The sequence below is a fragment of the Odocoileus virginianus genome, chromosome 4 (assembly GCF_023699985.2).
Source record: "Odocoileus virginianus isolate 20LAN1187 ecotype Illinois chromosome 4, Ovbor_1.2, whole genome shotgun sequence".
In the NCBI taxonomy this organism is placed as follows: Eukaryota; Metazoa; Chordata; class Mammalia; order Artiodactyla; family Cervidae; genus Odocoileus; species Odocoileus virginianus.
Window position 1 is genome coordinate 82,518,911 of NC_069677.1, and position 17,115 is coordinate 82,536,025.

The 17,115-nt window shown below is 57.5% G+C and overlaps 1 protein-coding gene across 5 annotated transcripts in view; it reads left to right on the top strand.

Annotated features, from left to right (window-relative positions):
• Nucleotides 1-7,266: 7,266 nt before the first annotated feature.
• SLX9 (SLX9 ribosome biogenesis factor) overlaps nt 7,267-17,115 on the top strand; it is a 46,360-nt gene continuing 36,511 nt past the window's right edge. For 2 of the 5 annotated variants that reach the window (XR_011487404.1, XR_011487405.1), the window contains exons 1-2: nt 7,267-7,517; nt 10,792-10,900. Coding sequence is in view for 2 of the 5 variants with exons in the window: in XM_020875167.2 (XP_020730826.2) it covers nt 7,395-7,517; nt 10,792-10,900 (232 nt within the window). In the remaining 3 variants the exon portion in view is untranslated. The remainder of the gene's footprint in view (nt 7,518-10,791; nt 10,901-17,115) is intronic. The other 3 variants (XM_020875167.2, XM_070466872.1, XR_011487406.1) reach the window with 2 other exon arrangements.

The window sequence follows — 17,115 nt, forward strand, 5'->3', positions numbered from 1 at the left end:
CAGGCCCCTCGCCATGTGTTTCCTCTGGGCCTTGGTTTCCTACAATCTCCCCCTCCCCCAGGTTGTGAGGATAAGTGAGGACAGGGGAAAGGGTCCTGCAGTGGGCCTGGCACACAGCAGGTGCCCAGTAAATGTAAAGATTAGATCATAAAGAGAAGAATGAGACGAGGTCCCAGCCCTCATGTAGCTTTTTTTTTTTTAACCTAATTAATTAAATAATTTTTGGCTGTGCTGGGTCTTTGTTGCCGTGTGGGCTTTTCTCTAGTCGCCATGAGCAGGGGCTACTCTCTAGCTGCTGTACTTGGGCTTCTCAGGGCAGTGCCTGCTCTTGCTGCGGACCACGGGCTCTAGGGCATGTGAGCTTCTTTAATTGTGGCTCCCAAGCTCTAGGCACACGGGCTTCAGTAGCGGTGGTGCACAGTCTTAGCTGCCCCTTAGTATGGGGGATCTTCCCAGACCAGGGACAGAACCCGTGTCCCCTGCACTTGCAGGCAGATTCTTTTTTTTAATTAATTAATTTATGTTTTAAAGTTAATTTATTTTTGGCTGTGCTGGGTCTTTGTTGCTATGCGTGGGCTTTCTGTAGTTGCCACAAGTGGGGGATCCTCCTTGTTGCTGAGGTTAACTGGGCTTCTCATTGAGGTGGTTTTTCTTGTTGCAGAGCATGGGCTCTCAGTTGCAGGAGCTTCAGGAGTTGCAGTACACAGGCTCAGGAGTTGTGGCGTGCAGACTTAGTTGCCCCGCAGCATGTGGAATCTTCAAGGACCAAGGCTCGAACTCGTGTCTGCTGCGACGGCAAGTGGATTCTTAACCACTGGACTGCCAGGGAAGTCCTAATTTATTTATTTTTAATTGAAGGATAATTGCTTTACGATATGGCAGGCAGAGTCTTAACCACTGGACCACCAGGGAAGTCCCATTCATGGAGCTTTTGAAAACATTACAGATTTTATTTTTTTGAGGGGAGGGTCTATATCTGGATTCACAGAGCAATTTCTCATTAAATTTCCTGCTTCTACCTCCTAATATTGAGCTTGGGGGAACAATCTAACTTCTTTGCATTGGTTTCTTTTCATGTAATAATAGGAATCAGACTCTCTACTCCTTCCCTCCCAGAAAGGTGAACTTGGCTCCATGAGCTGAGAGAATGTATTAAGGAGGAGGCAGAGGAATGTGTGGCAACTGAGGCCTTCCTGGGGGTCGGGGTGGGGGGGGGATGTGGCACCACTGGTTCCTGCCCACCCCCAGGGGATGGTGGGTTTGGGGGTGTGAGATTTCGGGGGAACATCTGAAGAATTCTCTCCCCCCTCCCTGCCAGGATCCCTGGGAAGGTCTGTGAAAGCCCACTTTCAACCCATTCTCTGCCACGGGGATCCCAGGCTTCAGCCACGTCTGATTACCTGCCACATCCTTGTACTCATCTATATTGTCGCACCTGCATGGTTGGCTATGAGACCATCCCCTACCCACCCACACATTCCATCCTAAAGGATCCCACCTAAACCCTGCTGGCCTGTGAACCCCTCGTCCCTGCTGCATCCCTAACTGGTCAGGAGCTATCCCTTCCTCTGGCCCCAGGTGGCACTTTAGAGGCAGGTGTCGCATTGGTTGTGCAGAGGTGAAAGGCAATAGCTTGGGTGTGTGGCCTGGGACTCGGACTTGAAGCCAGACCCTCGCCCACCAATGAGGACACTGATCGCAGTGTTGTCACCCAGCGTGGGGTTGCAAGCCACGTGGTCACAGTGGAAGTGCAGTGGGTCTGCTGGGGGTGGCGAGGGGCAAACTTTCCTGGGAAGAGCGTACAGCACCTATTTTTGGCTTGGCTGGCCATGTGACCTGTGGTGTGACAGCCGCAGCCCACCATGCTGTGAAGAAGCAACTGGGTTTAAAAACGGGCAGAGGGCCAGTCTGTGGGTTGGGGGTCCCAGAACTCACTAGAGACCAGCAGGTCTCCGGGAGCAAGGACACTGGGGCGGGGGGGTGGGGTGGGGGAAGGAGCACCTGGGTGCCTGTTGGGAATGCAGTGGATGCATGTCCAACCCACTGGATCAGACTCGGTGTGAGTCCCGGTGACTGTGTAATACAACCCAATGGCAGGTCATCAGCGGGGGGACAAGCGCAAATGGGCCCCTGAGCCCCATGCCATGCTGGCCTGCATGGGAAGGTGCTGGGCGCTGGCGAGGAAGGAGAGGTGGGAACGGAGCCTGAGACCACCCGACCCTGAAGCAGACCCCAAGGGTCATTTCTGTCTCAGAAATCTCTCTTGGCTTTCCTTGCCATTTCAAGACTCGTCCTCTTCCTCCCAGAACCTCCCAGGGTGCATTAGTGGTAAAGAATCCAGCCCTCAATGCAGGAGACACAAGAAAGAAGGGTTTGATCCCTGGGTCGGGAAGGCACCCTGGAGGAGGAAACAGGAACCCTCCCCCATATTCTTCTCGCCTGGAGAATTCCCTGGACAGAGGAGCCTGGCGGGCTTCCGTCCACGGGGTCACAAAGAGCCGGACACAGCTGAGCACACACACAGCTCTTCCCCACTGCAGCACCTCACTGGCTCCCCGTTTCCCACTGAACCCCGAAGGTGGGTGTTGCTACGCCTGGCCATTGGGCTCCTCTAGAGGGGAGATACCCTTGCAGGCATCTTCCATGAAGTGGCCATGTGTCCCCTCTGCACACCTGCTCCCTCCTCCTTCCCTCCCCCTCTTCCTCCCTCCCCTCTGGTTCTGGGTGCCAGCCCAGTGGCAGCCTCTTAGCCCAGAAGGACCTCTTCAGAAAGATCTCCCACCCTCCATCACTGGGAATCCCCTGCAGCTCAGGGTGGCAGTGGGGAGGTGGGGGGAGGAGTCTGCTTTCTGACTTCTCCGGCTTCTACTTTCTTGCTCAAGGAACTAGCTGCATGGGCTCCATGGGTCAATCTTGCTGCTGGCACCCAGAAGCGCAGGGTGAGTGAGCAATGGGGGGCTCGGGGTGGGGGGGCTGGGGTGGAGGACCAGGTACAACCCCCCACCAGGGGCAAGTAGCTGCAGGGTCTTAGGCCAGTTTCTCAAAGGTCCTTTTTCTATCTGTAAAATGAGGGTGTGTGTCCCCCTCTCAGGAAGCTGGGATGAAGTGCAGGAGGCTCTCAGCAGAACTTAGGAACACGGAGGCTGGGCGAGGTTAGGGCCAAGACCAGGTCCCAGCCCAGCCAGGCTGCTGAGGGAGGCAGGGCAGAAGAGAGGAGGGAAGAGCATGACACCCAGAAGCCAGCCACCACTGGGGTGAGGCAGAGGGCAAGCAGGGAAGGAACATTTGCCTAGATCTGGGTGCGGCACCGGCCTGCAGGGAGTGACCCTAAGAATCACGTGGTGAGAGGCTGGCCTGGCTGACAGGCCAGTCAGCTGACCCTGGGCTATGTGCTGGGTGGGTACCAGGGAGATGTAATCCCTTACACACTTGAGCAATTATCAAAATTCTTATTGACTAAGGCTGCACTACCCGTGGGGGTGGGGGCAGGAGGGGAAAGAGGCTGCAGGCGCCTGGACACTATGGGGCACCTCTGGGAAATGGGATTAAAGGGGTTTTCACTTTAGAAATGGATTTCTGTATTCTCCAAATTGTCTATGAGAGTCACGTATTAATTTTATAATCAGGAAAGCATGCAACTATAAATCAGGTTAATGAAGCGGAACAACAGAAACCAAGGGACCCACCCTCTCCCCCATCCACGGGCTCTCTTCCTAGCTGGGGGAGGACTGGAAGCAGGAAAATGAGCCTAACTGGAAGCAGGGCCTGAGGGACGACGGGCCAGGAATGCGACGGGCCAGGGCCCCTGAGGAGTCAAGTGGGAAATCCGGACCTGGGAAACCTACTGCCCGCCTCATCCTCTCGCCCCTCCCTCTCCACTTCCTTCCGATCACCCCGGCGACCACATTTAGGGCGCACTATTTTACCCCAAGAGTTTCCCAGTGCAGCAACTCCACCACCCCCATAGTTTGCATCAGACCTTCCTGTCGCGTTGCTGGGCGTGGACGGGCGGGACCCGCTAGCCCCGCGGTGGCCGCCCGCGGAGGCGCACCGGTGGGGCCCCGGCCAAGAGGGGTTCGTCCTCTTTCAGGGACACTCAGACGACAAATGGCCCCACAGAGACCCAAACCGACCGCTTTCAACCCCAATGCCGGCCTCAGTCTAGCAGTCTGTAGCCAGTGGACGGAGCCACTCTTCCGCAGCCTGGGCGGGTCTCAGCTGCAAGCCTCGGGACCCTGGAGCCTCCTTCCGGAACCCCTTTCTTAGGAGCACTCGGGGCGAGGCAGGAAGGTCTGCGGTCCACTCGCGACTTTTCTTTGCCCTCGCCTGGCTCAGGCGTCCCCAGGCCCGCGCGCGGAGCCTCCGCCTGCCGCGGGGCGACCTGCCGGGTGCGGACAATCAGACCCTGAGGCGCACGCCCCGCCGCGTGCGCTCGGCACCGGCTCGCGGCCCCTGCAATCTGAGCACCGGCCGCCCGCAGGTGCTTCACCTGTCGGCATCACAGAACCCCTACAGCAACCCAGTGTAGTGATGGGGAGACAGGCTCCTACCTTGCTCAGGTCACCTCCGAAACTAGCCACCTCCCCGGGCGCGCGTGAACCGGGTCTCCTCTGGGAGGAGAGCGCCAGGCGGGGACTGAGCGGAGAGGAGTGTGGCCGGGGAGGGGGCAGAGAGGACGCATCCCGGGGCTGAGCAGGGCTAAGAGAGGCTTATCTGGATTCACGCGGGGAGCTGGTGCAGCAGGCCCACCCAGGACGGACGTCCTGACACGGGACACGTGGAGACGCGTGGAGACAGGGCACTGGTCAGGCAGCGTCCGGATGCATTGGGCCCTCGGGCTCCACGTCCCAGCAAGGTCGCTGGCCAGGGCGGCGCCCACGCCTTAGGGAGCTGGGCGCTGAGAAGGGCAGCGGGTCAGAGCCTGGCATCTGCAGCCCCGCTGTTCGCAGGTCGCTGTCCGCTCTCACGCGCAGCCTGGTGGGGTTTGGGAAACCCGAGGGCAGAGTTAGGGGCTGGCGATCATCAGGAAGTCCTTGCGGCGGGCCTCGAAGGACCGGGTGGGCAAGGATGGACTGTGGGGTGTTTGCCCCGAGGCTTTCCCGAAAGCCATCCTTACACGACTGCGTGGGACCCCCGGACCCGCTCGGAGGACCGCGTCCTGCGGAGGCTGAAGGCGCTCGGGGCCGAGGAAGGGCCCGCGCTGGGATCCATCCATCCCCTCATCCCCAGCATCTCCGCGTCTGCACCCTCCGCGCCCCAACTCCCCGGAGAAACCCACGCGGGCCGTGGGCGCCCTCGCGCGACAGAAGAATTAACTAGCGCCGTCAGCACGAGGCGCAGGGTCTGTCCAGGGACCATCAAGGCCGTGAGGTCCCGCTGGGAGGCCCTCGGCAGAGGGAACAGAGGAGCTGAGGCTCAGCGCTGGGAAGGGCAGAGCTACTGAGGGAGGGGGGCGACCCGGGAAGGGCAAAGCCGGGGGTAGGCATTCCAGGGTGACCATGGCCGCGACCCCTCTGGGGAGGCAGGGGCTGCTGTAAAGCTGAAGGGGCTCCATCCTGGCCAGGGGTGGAGGGAGAGGGCAAGAGGCTCCAGTGAGGTGGCCAGGGCAGAAGCCCAGTGGGGGTGGAGCCTGAGGGGTTGATAAGGGGGCTCCTGGGTTGGATGTGACAGGAGGACTGCATGCAAGCAAGGTGACATGTAAGCCAAGGTGGCACCCTGGTTTGGGGTTTGGGTGGCTATGTGAGTACCAGTGTCATTTTTTCTGAAGGGGGATATACTGCGGGGTGGTGGGGCAGGTTGGGATGGGAACCAAGAAGTCCACTTGAAGATTCCCTCAGTTTCAGGTGGAGACCCAGAGAGAGGTGGAGGCTGCAATGCAAGTGTCAGGGTATTGGGATATGACTTGGTCCCCCAGGAAGATGAAGGCAGAGAGGGAAGGGGCCCCAGGATTAAAAACTCCTAATAGATCCATTTTGCATCTGTTGGACAGTCTTCTCCTTTAATTGAGAAAGCCTGGACTTCACAGAAAGGGCAAAAAGCAAACCTGAAATGCAGGCTGCCTTGCAGGCCTCTGGAGCTGGCCAGGGGCCCAGCAACTGGGGCTCAGGCAAGGGAGCAGGCCTCCAGTCCAGGGGCCAAGCCCGGGCCTCCCTGCCTAGATGGCTCAAAAAACAAGCCTGATTGGATGCAGAGGGTCCAAGGATCAGGTCCAGTGATGCTGGGACCCATAGAACAGAGCTGCTCCTGGAATGCGTTTCCCAGTGTCTCAGCACTGGCTGCCAGGAAGTGGTTCCTAGCTGCCCGCTGGATGAGCGTGGTGTCTGCATGCACCCTGGCCCGAAGTGTACCCGGCGGTCATTCCTCTGTGTCTTCCTTAGATCAGGGCTTCCCTGGTGGCTCAGATGGTAAAGAATCTGCCTGCAATGTGGGAGACTTGGGTTTGATCCCTGGCTCAGACCCTGGGTCAGGAAGATCCCCTGGAGGAAGGAACGGCTACCCAGTCCAGTATTCTTGCCTGGAGAATTCCATGGACAGAGGAGCCTGGCGGGCTGCAGTCCATGGAGTTGTAAAGCGTTGGACATGACTGAGCGACTAACACTTTTTCACTTTCACTCCTTAGGCCTGGCATAGCTGCAGAACCAGAGAATGTCTCCTGACACACCTTAAAGAAGTTGCAGGTGACACCAGATGGGTGGGGATATGACTGGGTGGTGGGTTCGGCCTTTTCCACGCTCCAGGAAGCCTCCCCAGCAGTTCCATTAGTCTTGGTCACAGCCTGGCAACAGGTTCTAGCCAAAGGAAGCTGGTCTAGCAGGCACTGGTCAGACACCCACCCCGGCCCTGCGGAGGCGGTGATAGCAGGATCACAGACAGGGTGGGAGTGCCGGACCTGAGAGCTGGCTTCTGGGGCATCTTCCAGGGACATTTCTCTCCAGCCCCAGTCCAGATCCGTGCTGTGAAGTTGCCCCTATAAGTCCTGGCATGATGTCTCTGAGGTGCCTCCAGTCCTCAGTCCTCTGCTCTCTTCCTCCCCCGACGGCATTTTTGACAGGCTCAAGCAAACACAATCTTGTACTTCAACACACTTGATCCCCTCCAGCGTTATAACGCGTCGTTCCCCAGAACAGACTGAGGCTGCAATTAATTAAGCACACCTGCCCCGGGCGGCGGGGCGGGGCCGAAGGCGGGACCAGGCGCCCCAGGACCCCGCCGTCTGCACCACAGCCCCGCCCCTCTGTGGCCCCGCCCTACTCCTCTCCGAAGCCTAACAGCCGGCGCGGGCAGAATCGCGACTCCTGTTTCCGCCGGGCAGTCAGAGTGACGGACCAGCTTCCGGCAGCGTGTGCGGCTTGAGCCCCGCGGCTTCCGGCCGGCTGTGTGTCATCGCCGGGAAGATGGGGAAAGTGAGGAGCCTGAGGGCCCGGGTGCACCAGGTTGCCGTGAGGCCCACGGGGGAGGCAGCGCCCGCCCGGGAGGTAGCCCTTCTGCAGGCCTCGATTGGTGGAATCGCGGGGAAGGTAAGCTGGGGATACTGCGGGCGGTAGGGGTGGGGAGGGGGAGCGGGTGGAGGAAGGGGGCAGCGGGAGAGTCGGGCGCCACACTGTGCGGCCTCAGGGTCCCCTGCCACCCCGAAGCGTCCCTGCGGCCCCACGACTGCACTCAGCGGGCTTTGCCGCACGGTCTGTGAGCCTTCCCGGTCCACAAAGTGTGGCCTCCGTGGACCGCCAGGCTCGGAGCAAGAGGTTGACTTGCTCCGCATTTGGAGCTTTGCTATGGAGAACCAGAAACCTTCCACCCCGACTTGTAGAAATCTGCGCGGAAAAGGTAAATATTCCTTTACGTGGTAGCTGCGCTCCAAGGAAAGGAAAGGGGATTCCCAGCGTTAAGGAAAAAAGAGAAGAGCAAACTGAAGAGATCATGCTGTACCCTGAAGCTGTCCCCTCCTCCCAACCCCCTATCCTCGGCCTCGGCGGTCCCTTCATCCCTCCCGGCCCTGAACAGCCGCTCATCTTTGCCTATGTTCTGTACATTTCACATGGATGGGGTCGTGTAGGTTTCCGCCTTTGCGTTTGTGTTTTTGGACTTGGCACAGTGTTTTCAGCGCTCACGCAGGTTGTATGATGTTTAACAATGCTTCATTCATTTTTATGGTGGAATCACCTTCCACTGTGTGGTTAGGCTGTGTTTTGTTTATCCAGGTGCTGACCCTGGAGCTGCCTGGAAGCATTTACTGGTGTTTGTAGTCAAGGGGCCAGCACCTGGACAGTGGACAAATCCTCTTGGTTTGTAGGAACCGTGACTTTGGGTCAGTAATGCTGAAGAGGACAACCTTGTTTGTTAAGCATTTGCTATGTGCCAGACACCTTGCATCTTTGTAACAGTCCCAGCACTCATTTTACAGGGAAAGAACTGAGAGTTTAAAATGAACTACCAAGGTCATTCAGTTGCTGATGGAGGACCTGATGTGTGATCCCAGGATCTGGCATCAGTGCCCTGGCTTTCATAAAACTTTATTGGGATAGAATTCATGTCATAAAATTCATCCATTTAAAGTGTACAATTCATTGGGCATTTTTTAAAGAATATTCACAGATTTGTGCAACCATCACTACCAGTTTCTGAACGTTTTTGTCACTGCAAGGAAATCCCATACTTACTATCAGTAATTCTGGCAACCACGAATCTGCTTTCTGTCTCTATATATTTACTTCTTTTGGGCATTTCATATAAATGGAATTAATACGATATGTGGCCTTTTGTGTCAGGGTTTTTTCACTGAGCATGTTTTTGAGGTTTGTTCTTATAGTGTTATTTTCGTAGCACTTATTTCTCTGTTCTCATTCCTTTTATGGCTGAAAAATATCCCATTATCTGAATAAACCAGACCACACTGCATTTTGTTTATCCATTCATAAGTTGGTGGATAGATTGTTTCTAATTTTTGGCTGTCATGCTACTGCTCTGTACTAATTTTCCTGTGGATTTGTGGAATGGAATTGCTAGGATGTACGGAATTCTAAGCTGAGCTTTTTGAGGAATTGCCAGTTTACTTTCCATGATGGCGGCACCATTTTACATTCCCACATTCCCACCAGCAATACGTGAGGGCTCCAATTTCTCCACATCCTCATCAGCAATTGTTGTTGTCTGTCTTTTTGATTATACCCATCCTGCTGGATATCAGGTGGTATTTCACTCTTTCGATTTGCATTTCCCTAAGGGATAAGAATAATGTTGAATCTTTTCTTTTCCTGGGCTTGTTAGCTGTTTATCTTTGGAGAAATGTCCTTTCAAGTTCTTTGCTCACTTAAAAGTCGTGTTGTTTCTCGTTCTGCTGAGTTGTCAGAGTTATATATTTTGGATACTAAACTTTATCAGATATATATGGTTTGCAAATATTTTTTCCACTTCAGTGGGTTGTCTTTATTTTCTTGAAATTGCCCTTGGAAGCACAGAGTTTTTAGTTTTTGTAATACCAGTTTCTCTTGTTTTCCCTTGTTGCTTGTCCTTTGGGTGTTGTGAACTGTCAGGGTTTGGTTGAAAAGCTCAGGGCAGTCTGAGCAGTTTGGTCACGGCTCTGTCTCTTTGTTGGTATTCTCTGATGAGACGTTGTCGTCATACTTTCCTAGCTCTTCGGACATGCTTTCTTTCAGTCCTGTGGCAGAGATGAGGTCATGGTGAAGTCCAACACGGCCCCTCAGACACCGCTTCTGTTGCCTAGGTCTTGTTTCCAGTCTCTCTGCGTGTGTCATGCCATGTTGTTCTTGAAAGCTGGCTGTCTTCGGTAGTGCGTGTTAGCACTGACTGGGCTGATGTTGTTTGCAAGTCATTTCGGTTGTTCCCTGGCCTGGCTCAGCTCCTGTGTAACCGAGTCCATTCTGCACCAGTGTGCACCCTGCTGTCTGCCTATTATGTTTTCCTGTTTTTGTCTTGTAGCCTGGCAGCCTGAGTCAGCGCACGCCTCTTACTGCCAGATTGTGCTTCAGCCCCCACGGCCATAGAAACCTTTGCCCTTTACCGCTGGATGCGCCTCTGTGGCTGGGAGGCTGCCTTCACAGTTCAGTCCCACCTTCAGCAGGGACTGGAGGCTTTGCAAGTCCAGCTGGTCACTCCTGAGCCAGTGCAGCCTTGAGCTCACACTGCCTCCAGCCTGCCATGATGCTGCTTCCTGGAAGCTGCCCCCAGGCCAGGGCAGCTTGGTGCCTGGCCAGTGTCTGCTCAGAGGTTTTTTCTAAGCCGCCGTGTTACTGACACCCCTTCCAAGGCCCCTGTCCTGAGCTTGGACCTGAATGAGGAGGTCAGGCCTCGGAGGCAGGGTCTGGGTTAGCATGGTGTGCCGGGCAGAGTGACCTGGAGGGTTGTGAGACCTCAGTGTGGGATGAATGTGGTCAGAGGCCCAGAGATTGTTGGGGGAGTGTGGAGGTGGAGGAGCAGCCATGAATGACAGGAAGAGTAAGAGGTGGGAGGTTTGGGAGGAAACCTGGGTCCCCTCTCGGGGGCTCCTGAATGTTGAGATTACAAACATTACAAATGTTGTGATTTGTAATTGTTACTGAGCCTGGGTCTGGTCTCAGGTGGTCTGGAGGCTGGAGCCAGGCCCAGGGGCGGGGGTTGGGGGTGGGGGATGAGCTGAGGCTGCAAGGAGCGTGTGACCTGAGAGCCTGGGGTGGGGGGGGCGGTGACCTCGGGTTCCTCTCCAGCTCCTGCTCTGGAGAAGTCAGGGTCTGGCCCTCGCTGAGGGGTCTCTGAAGCTGCAGAGCGAGCCTTAAGTCTCCCCTCTTGCCTCTTCAGGAGTTGGCTTGCATGAACGCTAATGTGTTTGCTGGGACCACGATAGAACCCAGTGCCTTGGTGCAGAAGCTGGATGTGGAGACAAGGAGCGTCACCTCTGTCAGGAGAGGTGAGAGCTGAGAGTGAGCAGGGTGGACCTTGGGGTGGGGAGCTTTTGGTGCAAGCCAGCTTCCACATGCTCGTAGGCACAGGCCAGAGCACAGCTCAGGTCGGCCTGTGCACTTTATATGTACTTTTATTTATTTATTTGGCTGCTGCGGTGTTAGTTGTGGCATGTGGGATCTGGTTCCCTGACCAGGGATCAAACCCAGGCACCCTGCGTTGAGGGCATGGAGTCTTAGCCACTGGACAACCAGGAAGGCCCAAGAGGTGTTTTTTTATTAGTGGAAAGTTTTAAAGATGTGCTGAATAGAAAGATGGTATTAAACATTCTATGTGCCTATCTCCTGCCTTCCGATGGTATAAAACATTCTGTGTTTCTGTCTCCTGCCTTCAGATGGTACAAAACATTCCCTGTGCCCATCTCCTGCTTTTAGCACACACAGCATGGGGCTATTTTGAGGCAAACAGTATTTCCGTCAGGAATCCTTTAGTCTGTATTTCTTGGGGCTCTAAAGACATAAACACCTAGGCTGTTAGCACACCTGAACACATTGGTTGTAATAACCTTATTGCAGGTGAACAAAGTAGAAGGAGCTCCTGTCTCCCTGACTGCCTCAGTCAGAATCAAGGGTGCACTGTGGCCCCCAAACCCCTCTTCCTTCACTTTTGTATCATGGGGAGAGATCTTCTTTCCGACTGCACGTCCCCCATTTTGGGCTTTGTGACACTGTTATCCCGGTGTCCTGTCTGGGCTGGTCCTGGAGCAGGGTGCAGCTCTCCTGCCCTGGGCAACCACACCTCATCCGCTCTCAGCAGGTGAAGCCTTCATGCTGCCTATGCTAGCTGTGTGTTTACGGCTGAGCCATTGAGAGCGGAAGCATCCTCAGTCCTATTGAAGCACTCTGGCCTCCAGGGCAGGGCTTCTGGTGTTCAGCATAATTTTTCTGAATTTCCATGTACAGTCTGAACTGCTGCTGGAGTTGTAAGTTGTGGTTATTTCACAGGTGTGCCTATGTCAAGTGTTTCCCATGAGATTGTGTTGTTCGCAGCTTGGTTTGGATTTTTTTTTTAAATTTCACCGAGAGTTTATCCGAATCTTCTTGCTATTCTTTGTACATTGAGACCGTAGGGAGGGAAGCCTTCTTGTCTCTGCCCTCCTAGATTCCTGGCTAGGACCCTGCAGGTTAGACTAAGAGAAAACAGATTAACAAGAGAAAAACAGGTCACTGCTGTGTGCAGGTCACACCCCGTGGGAGAAGCCTCTGTGACAGGAGCTCAGAGGCGTGGTGAGAACCTGGGCCTTGGAGTGTCTCAGTGAGGAGCAGCGATGCTGTGGGCAGTGAACACATGGGGGAAGGTTTGTGTGTGCAGCTCCCTGTGGTCCTGATTCTGGCATCCTTGTGGCGTTCAACTTCCCTGGAGGAGGGCGCCCAGGCAGTCCTCGTCTCAGAAGCTCCCAGCTTGGGTCAGATGAGGGGAGTTGCAACCTGCCGGCTCTGTTGGCTCCAGCCCGAAGTAATCCAGGTGCTCAGAGCGGTGTGTTTTCAGCACCATCTTCTTGCCCTCAGACCCTCCTGCTGCTTCTTGGGCTGGATCCTGCAGGGCTCTGGCTGCCTTCTGCCTGACTACTTTCCCATGCTCAGGGGTGGGGATCAGGGGGCAGCACGGGGACTTGCCATCGGGAGGGCAGGAAGGGTCTGGAGTCGCGGCCCCTCAGGCCCCTGTGGTGACCCACACGATCCAGCAGTTTTGTGTGTTAACTGGTTCTCCTGTGGTTTGTGTACTGGGCAGTTTTGATCGCTTTTCTTAATCCTGAAGAATTTTTATGTGTTGTGGAGGGCAGCTCTTTATCATTTTGGGCAAAAACTCTCCCAGGGTTTTTGAATGCCGAGGGAGCTAGTCCTCCAGGGAGCTGATGTGTGCTGCCATCCCTGCCCTCCTGCGTGCCTCTGTCTCTCTCTCTCTCACTGTCTGTTGGCAAGTGCTGGGCACTTGGTGCTCAGCGTGGCACTCGGACATCTCACCTCTGTCCGGGGCTCGGGCGAGGGGCTGCTGAGCGGGAGGCTTGTTTTCCTGCGGTAGCTGACAGACGTCCCCTCGCCGTGAGCCGTGTCCACAGAGGCACAGCATGCACGGATCCCCACTTACCTGAGAGGGTGGGTCTCGCAGGGAACAGCCCGCAACCCAGCGCCTGCCTCTGACCCCCTGTCGTGGGACCTCCATGTGGGGCTCAGGGGACCCAGCAGAGAGCAGAGCAGCCGTGCTGCCCCTGGCGTCCCTGACGTGTGCAGGGAGTGGAGGGGACACGGGACCGTGCGTTGCTGGCTGCTGAATCTTGAGCGTTTGTTAACTGCATCCATCAGGTGAGCTGTGGGCCTGCTCGGGACTCGTCCAGGCTCCTTCAGCCTCACGTTGCTGAGGGACTGATGCACACGCGTCGTCTTCTGCGCAGATGAGGCTGCGGTACCCAGGGGTGGGGGGAGACAGGGCCGAGCTCAGAGCCAGCTCAGTTACCCTGAGCCTTCACACTGAGTCTGAGGGCTCATCAAAAAGGCTGCACAGACAGTGTGGGTTGCCCAGAGAGCATGGCTGATCAGAAGGAGTGCGGTGTCACTTTGAGGTGGAGGGGACACTGAAATCTGGGTGGCATGGCCTGAAAACCAGAGGGGTACACGAGGGGCAGGGAGAGAGAAGGGCAGGTGTTTTCTTCTATGGGATGGTCAGGGAGGAGGAGGAGCCCCTGAGGGGGACGTCTCTTATGGTCCCAGGGCCTGGCACGCAGGCCCAGGAGGCAGAAGACTGGCCAGCCCTTGGAAAGCAGTCTCTCCCCAGTGAGAAGCCTTTTTTTTTAAATTAAAAAAAGATGTCATAATGTACAGAAAACTGAAGGAGAATGACAGGAGGAGAGGGCCCAGAGCTCAGAGCAACGGGCTGTGTGCCTGTGGCCCTGCGGCTGGCAGAGTCTCGAGAGCCCCAGTGCTGAGGGTGGAGAAGGTGGGCAGGCAGCCTGAGGCCGTGTGCTCAGGAGCCTCCCGCGGGGGGTTGGAGTGATAGCAGGCCCTTCTTGCCGTGTTGGGGTTCAGACGAGTCTGTAACTGTGGAATATTTGGAGTGGTGCCTGGGCCTGGCCTTAGGATGGCGAAGCTGTGGGCCTGACTGGCCACATGTCCTGTTGAGTGGGCCTCCTCTCTGCTGGCCGAGGCGCCTGGTTCCCAGTGGTAGATGTCTGTCGCCATGCCCACAGCTCCCTCTGCAGCAGCAGACTTGCCTCCACATTGGCCCTTGCCCTGGCTCCCTCGGGTGCTGGGCCTGGCAAACCCCCCGAGTTTGAGCTGGACCGGTGGCCAGGACAGACACAGGTCGTGGGGAACGTGGTGTCTGGTGACTCAGCTCTGCTCACGACCTGCTGGGCCGTGCAGGTGGGGTACCTGTCGGCCTGGACAAGCGCATCCTCGCCCCAGGCCAGGGCGTGGGCAGGGTACCTGTCGGCCTGGACGAGAGCGTCCTCGCCCTGGGCGGGGGCGTGGGCAGGTACCTGTCTACCTGGATGAGAGCGTTCTCGCCCCGGGCCGGGGCTGCTCCACTGCCCGCCTCCCTGGCCCCCGTGGTCAAGTGCAACGCCGCCCTGTGGTCACGTGGTCCCACAGCCTGGTGGTGCCCCCCTCCCCAGGTGTGCTGTGCCCCCTCCCCCTACAGATGTGTGTGCACCCTCTCCTGCAACCTGGACGCCGTGGGGCTGGTGGACCCCAGGGTAGGGGGGCTGGTTGGCCTTGCTGATGGCATCTCCCTCAGCTTCCACAGGGAGCTTTTGGGAGCCCTGTTGGCCTAGGACTGCCCCCACTTTTCCTTCTGATTTAGCCAGGGGCTCAGCCTCCTAGGGGAAGCACTGGGCTTAGATGATGGGCCTCCTCACCCTGCAGACCGCCCCCGCCCACCACCAGCAGGACTCAGCTCTGGGTGGGGACCGGGAACTGGAGGGCCTATAGAGGTCTGGGGCCCTTCTGGCTCCCACGTCCTCTCCACATGGGGTGCCACCCGCCAGTTCTGTTCTAGTTCTATATTCCCTTGCACTGCGACCATGCAGGAAACACGTTCTGTGCTCAGATAAGTGCCTGGGCATCCCCAGTCCTCTGTACCCTGGACTGGGCAGTCCCCACCCCTGGACTCAAGCAGAGGCGTGAGCGGGTGGAGGACAGGCCTGGTCAGGGACTCAGGAGCAGAAGGGCCAGAGAGAGGAGGTGGCTGTGTAGTGTGTCTGCAGCGGCTTTGGGCAGAGGAGGTTGTGGGTGTGATGGTGGTGAGTGGACCTGCTGGCCTGGAGGTCCTGGTGGAGGGACCGGGTTTTGGGGGCGCCTGTCTTGTCTCCCCGGGGCCCCAAGCAGAGCTCTGCCCCTGACCTTCCCTCTCTGTAGGTGAGCTCCCGCTGCTGACCCGCCACCACGGTCTCCTCTGAAACTCCCAGGCAGGTGCTCAGCAGAGGGCAGCAGCGCTGCATCTGGTCCTCAGGCCTGTCCTGCCTGCGGGAGGAGAAGAGGCTTGGGCAGGCTGACTTCAGGCTTTGGAGGATCCGAGCACCTCCCAGAGGGGCTTGTGATGAAGCTCCCTGTCAGACCTCCCTACCTTTCCTGCAGCTGTGAGGTCAGGGCTGTGACAGAATCCAGTTCTCCTCACTCCTCTCCCCCTGCAACAGGAACAGGAGGCGTCCAGGCTGAGAGGAAGGTGCCATCCATTGCAGCCGGCCCTGGGCGGGGTCCGCTTTGGGTGGGAGGGGGCGGTGGTTGGCTCTCCCCTCGGTCCCCCTGGCCTCCAGAGGACGTGGAGGGGAGGCCTGGAGGTCTTCAGTGGGCAGCGGCATGTGTGGGTCTGGGGGCTGGAGGATACCACACCGTCCTGGTCTTGGCTGTGGCGCTGGTCGCCTGCTGTTGGAGGTGCTATGGCCTCTGTGGCCGCAAGCTCTGCGCACCTTCTGGTCTTGCTCAGGCACTTGCCTCCTTGTGATGGGGAGGCCCTGAGGGGAGGAGCCCCCCACCTCCGGGGCACCTGACCCTGACTGGCAGGGCCTGTGTTCTGGGTGCTCGACCCGCGAGTTGGAGGGCACAGGCCGCTGCGCTGGGGCTGCTGGCAGCGGGAGGCAGGGAAGGCCGCCGCTGGGCTCATCTTGCTCTTGTCTGGTCAGGCCCGTTCTGCCTGACAGAGGGAAGCTGGGAAGGGCAGTCAGGGTCCAGCCCAGAGGACCCTACCTGCATGGCATCAAGGGAGGGGCTGGGCCCTTGGGCCAGTGGGAGGAGGAGGAGGACGGATATTTCCCAGTGCCTCTTCCTGGCTCTGGGTGGGCTCTTGGCTGGTGCCAAGGGCAGGAACATTTGGCTGTGGCATGGCTGTGTGAGGATGCATCTGGACAGGCCCGGGGTGCCAAGGGCCCTCCAGGGTGGGTCAGAATCGCGGGGCAGGAAAGTGGGTGGTCGCTGGCCTGCTGCACACAGAGCAGGACGCGGGTGGTCAGAGGGGAGACGTGGGCAGGAAGCATCCAGCCCTGCAGCAGGTCCCCGCCCTTCTCCTCCTGGTGGGAGGGCCTCCTTCGGGCAGTGCCTTCGGGTCAGCCCTGAGGTGGGGTTCAAGTCACTGGGCTCAGGTCTCTGTAAGGAGCAGTGCTTCCCCGGGGAGGGGGCTGGGCTTTATCGGCGTTCCTTCTGTCCTAGTGTTTTCACCTCAAGTGACACTCTCACCTGAAGCATCACTAAGGTGCTCATGGTTCTGCAGCGCATGTTTCACAGCAGCTGACATGGAGGTGTGTGTTGGTCACCCTGGCATCCCCAGCGCCTGGGCCTCACAGGGTCGGCATGCTGGGACCTCTTTCCTGAGTGTGAGTGGGGGGTCCTGGCTGCCGAAGAGGGGTCCTGGGCACTGGGTGGGGGTCCTGGGTGGTACTGGGTGATCTTGACCCACCGCCAACTTGCCCCTTGATAAGGCTGCAGACTTAGGATTCCATCAGTCTCCACGTGTCATAGACTCTTTTCTTTGAGATGATTTCAAAATCTTTATGCGACTGGGGCAGAAAAGGTGGCTTCCTGGACCTTTGGGGGCGGGTGTCCGGCACGAGTCCTGTTGTCTGAGGCCCCCACGTGAGGCCGCCCTCTGCCTCCTGCCACCGCTCCCCTCACTGAGCTCCCATCCCAGACAGGCCGTCCTCACCTCGGCCCCACCGTGCAGCCCCTCTCCCGT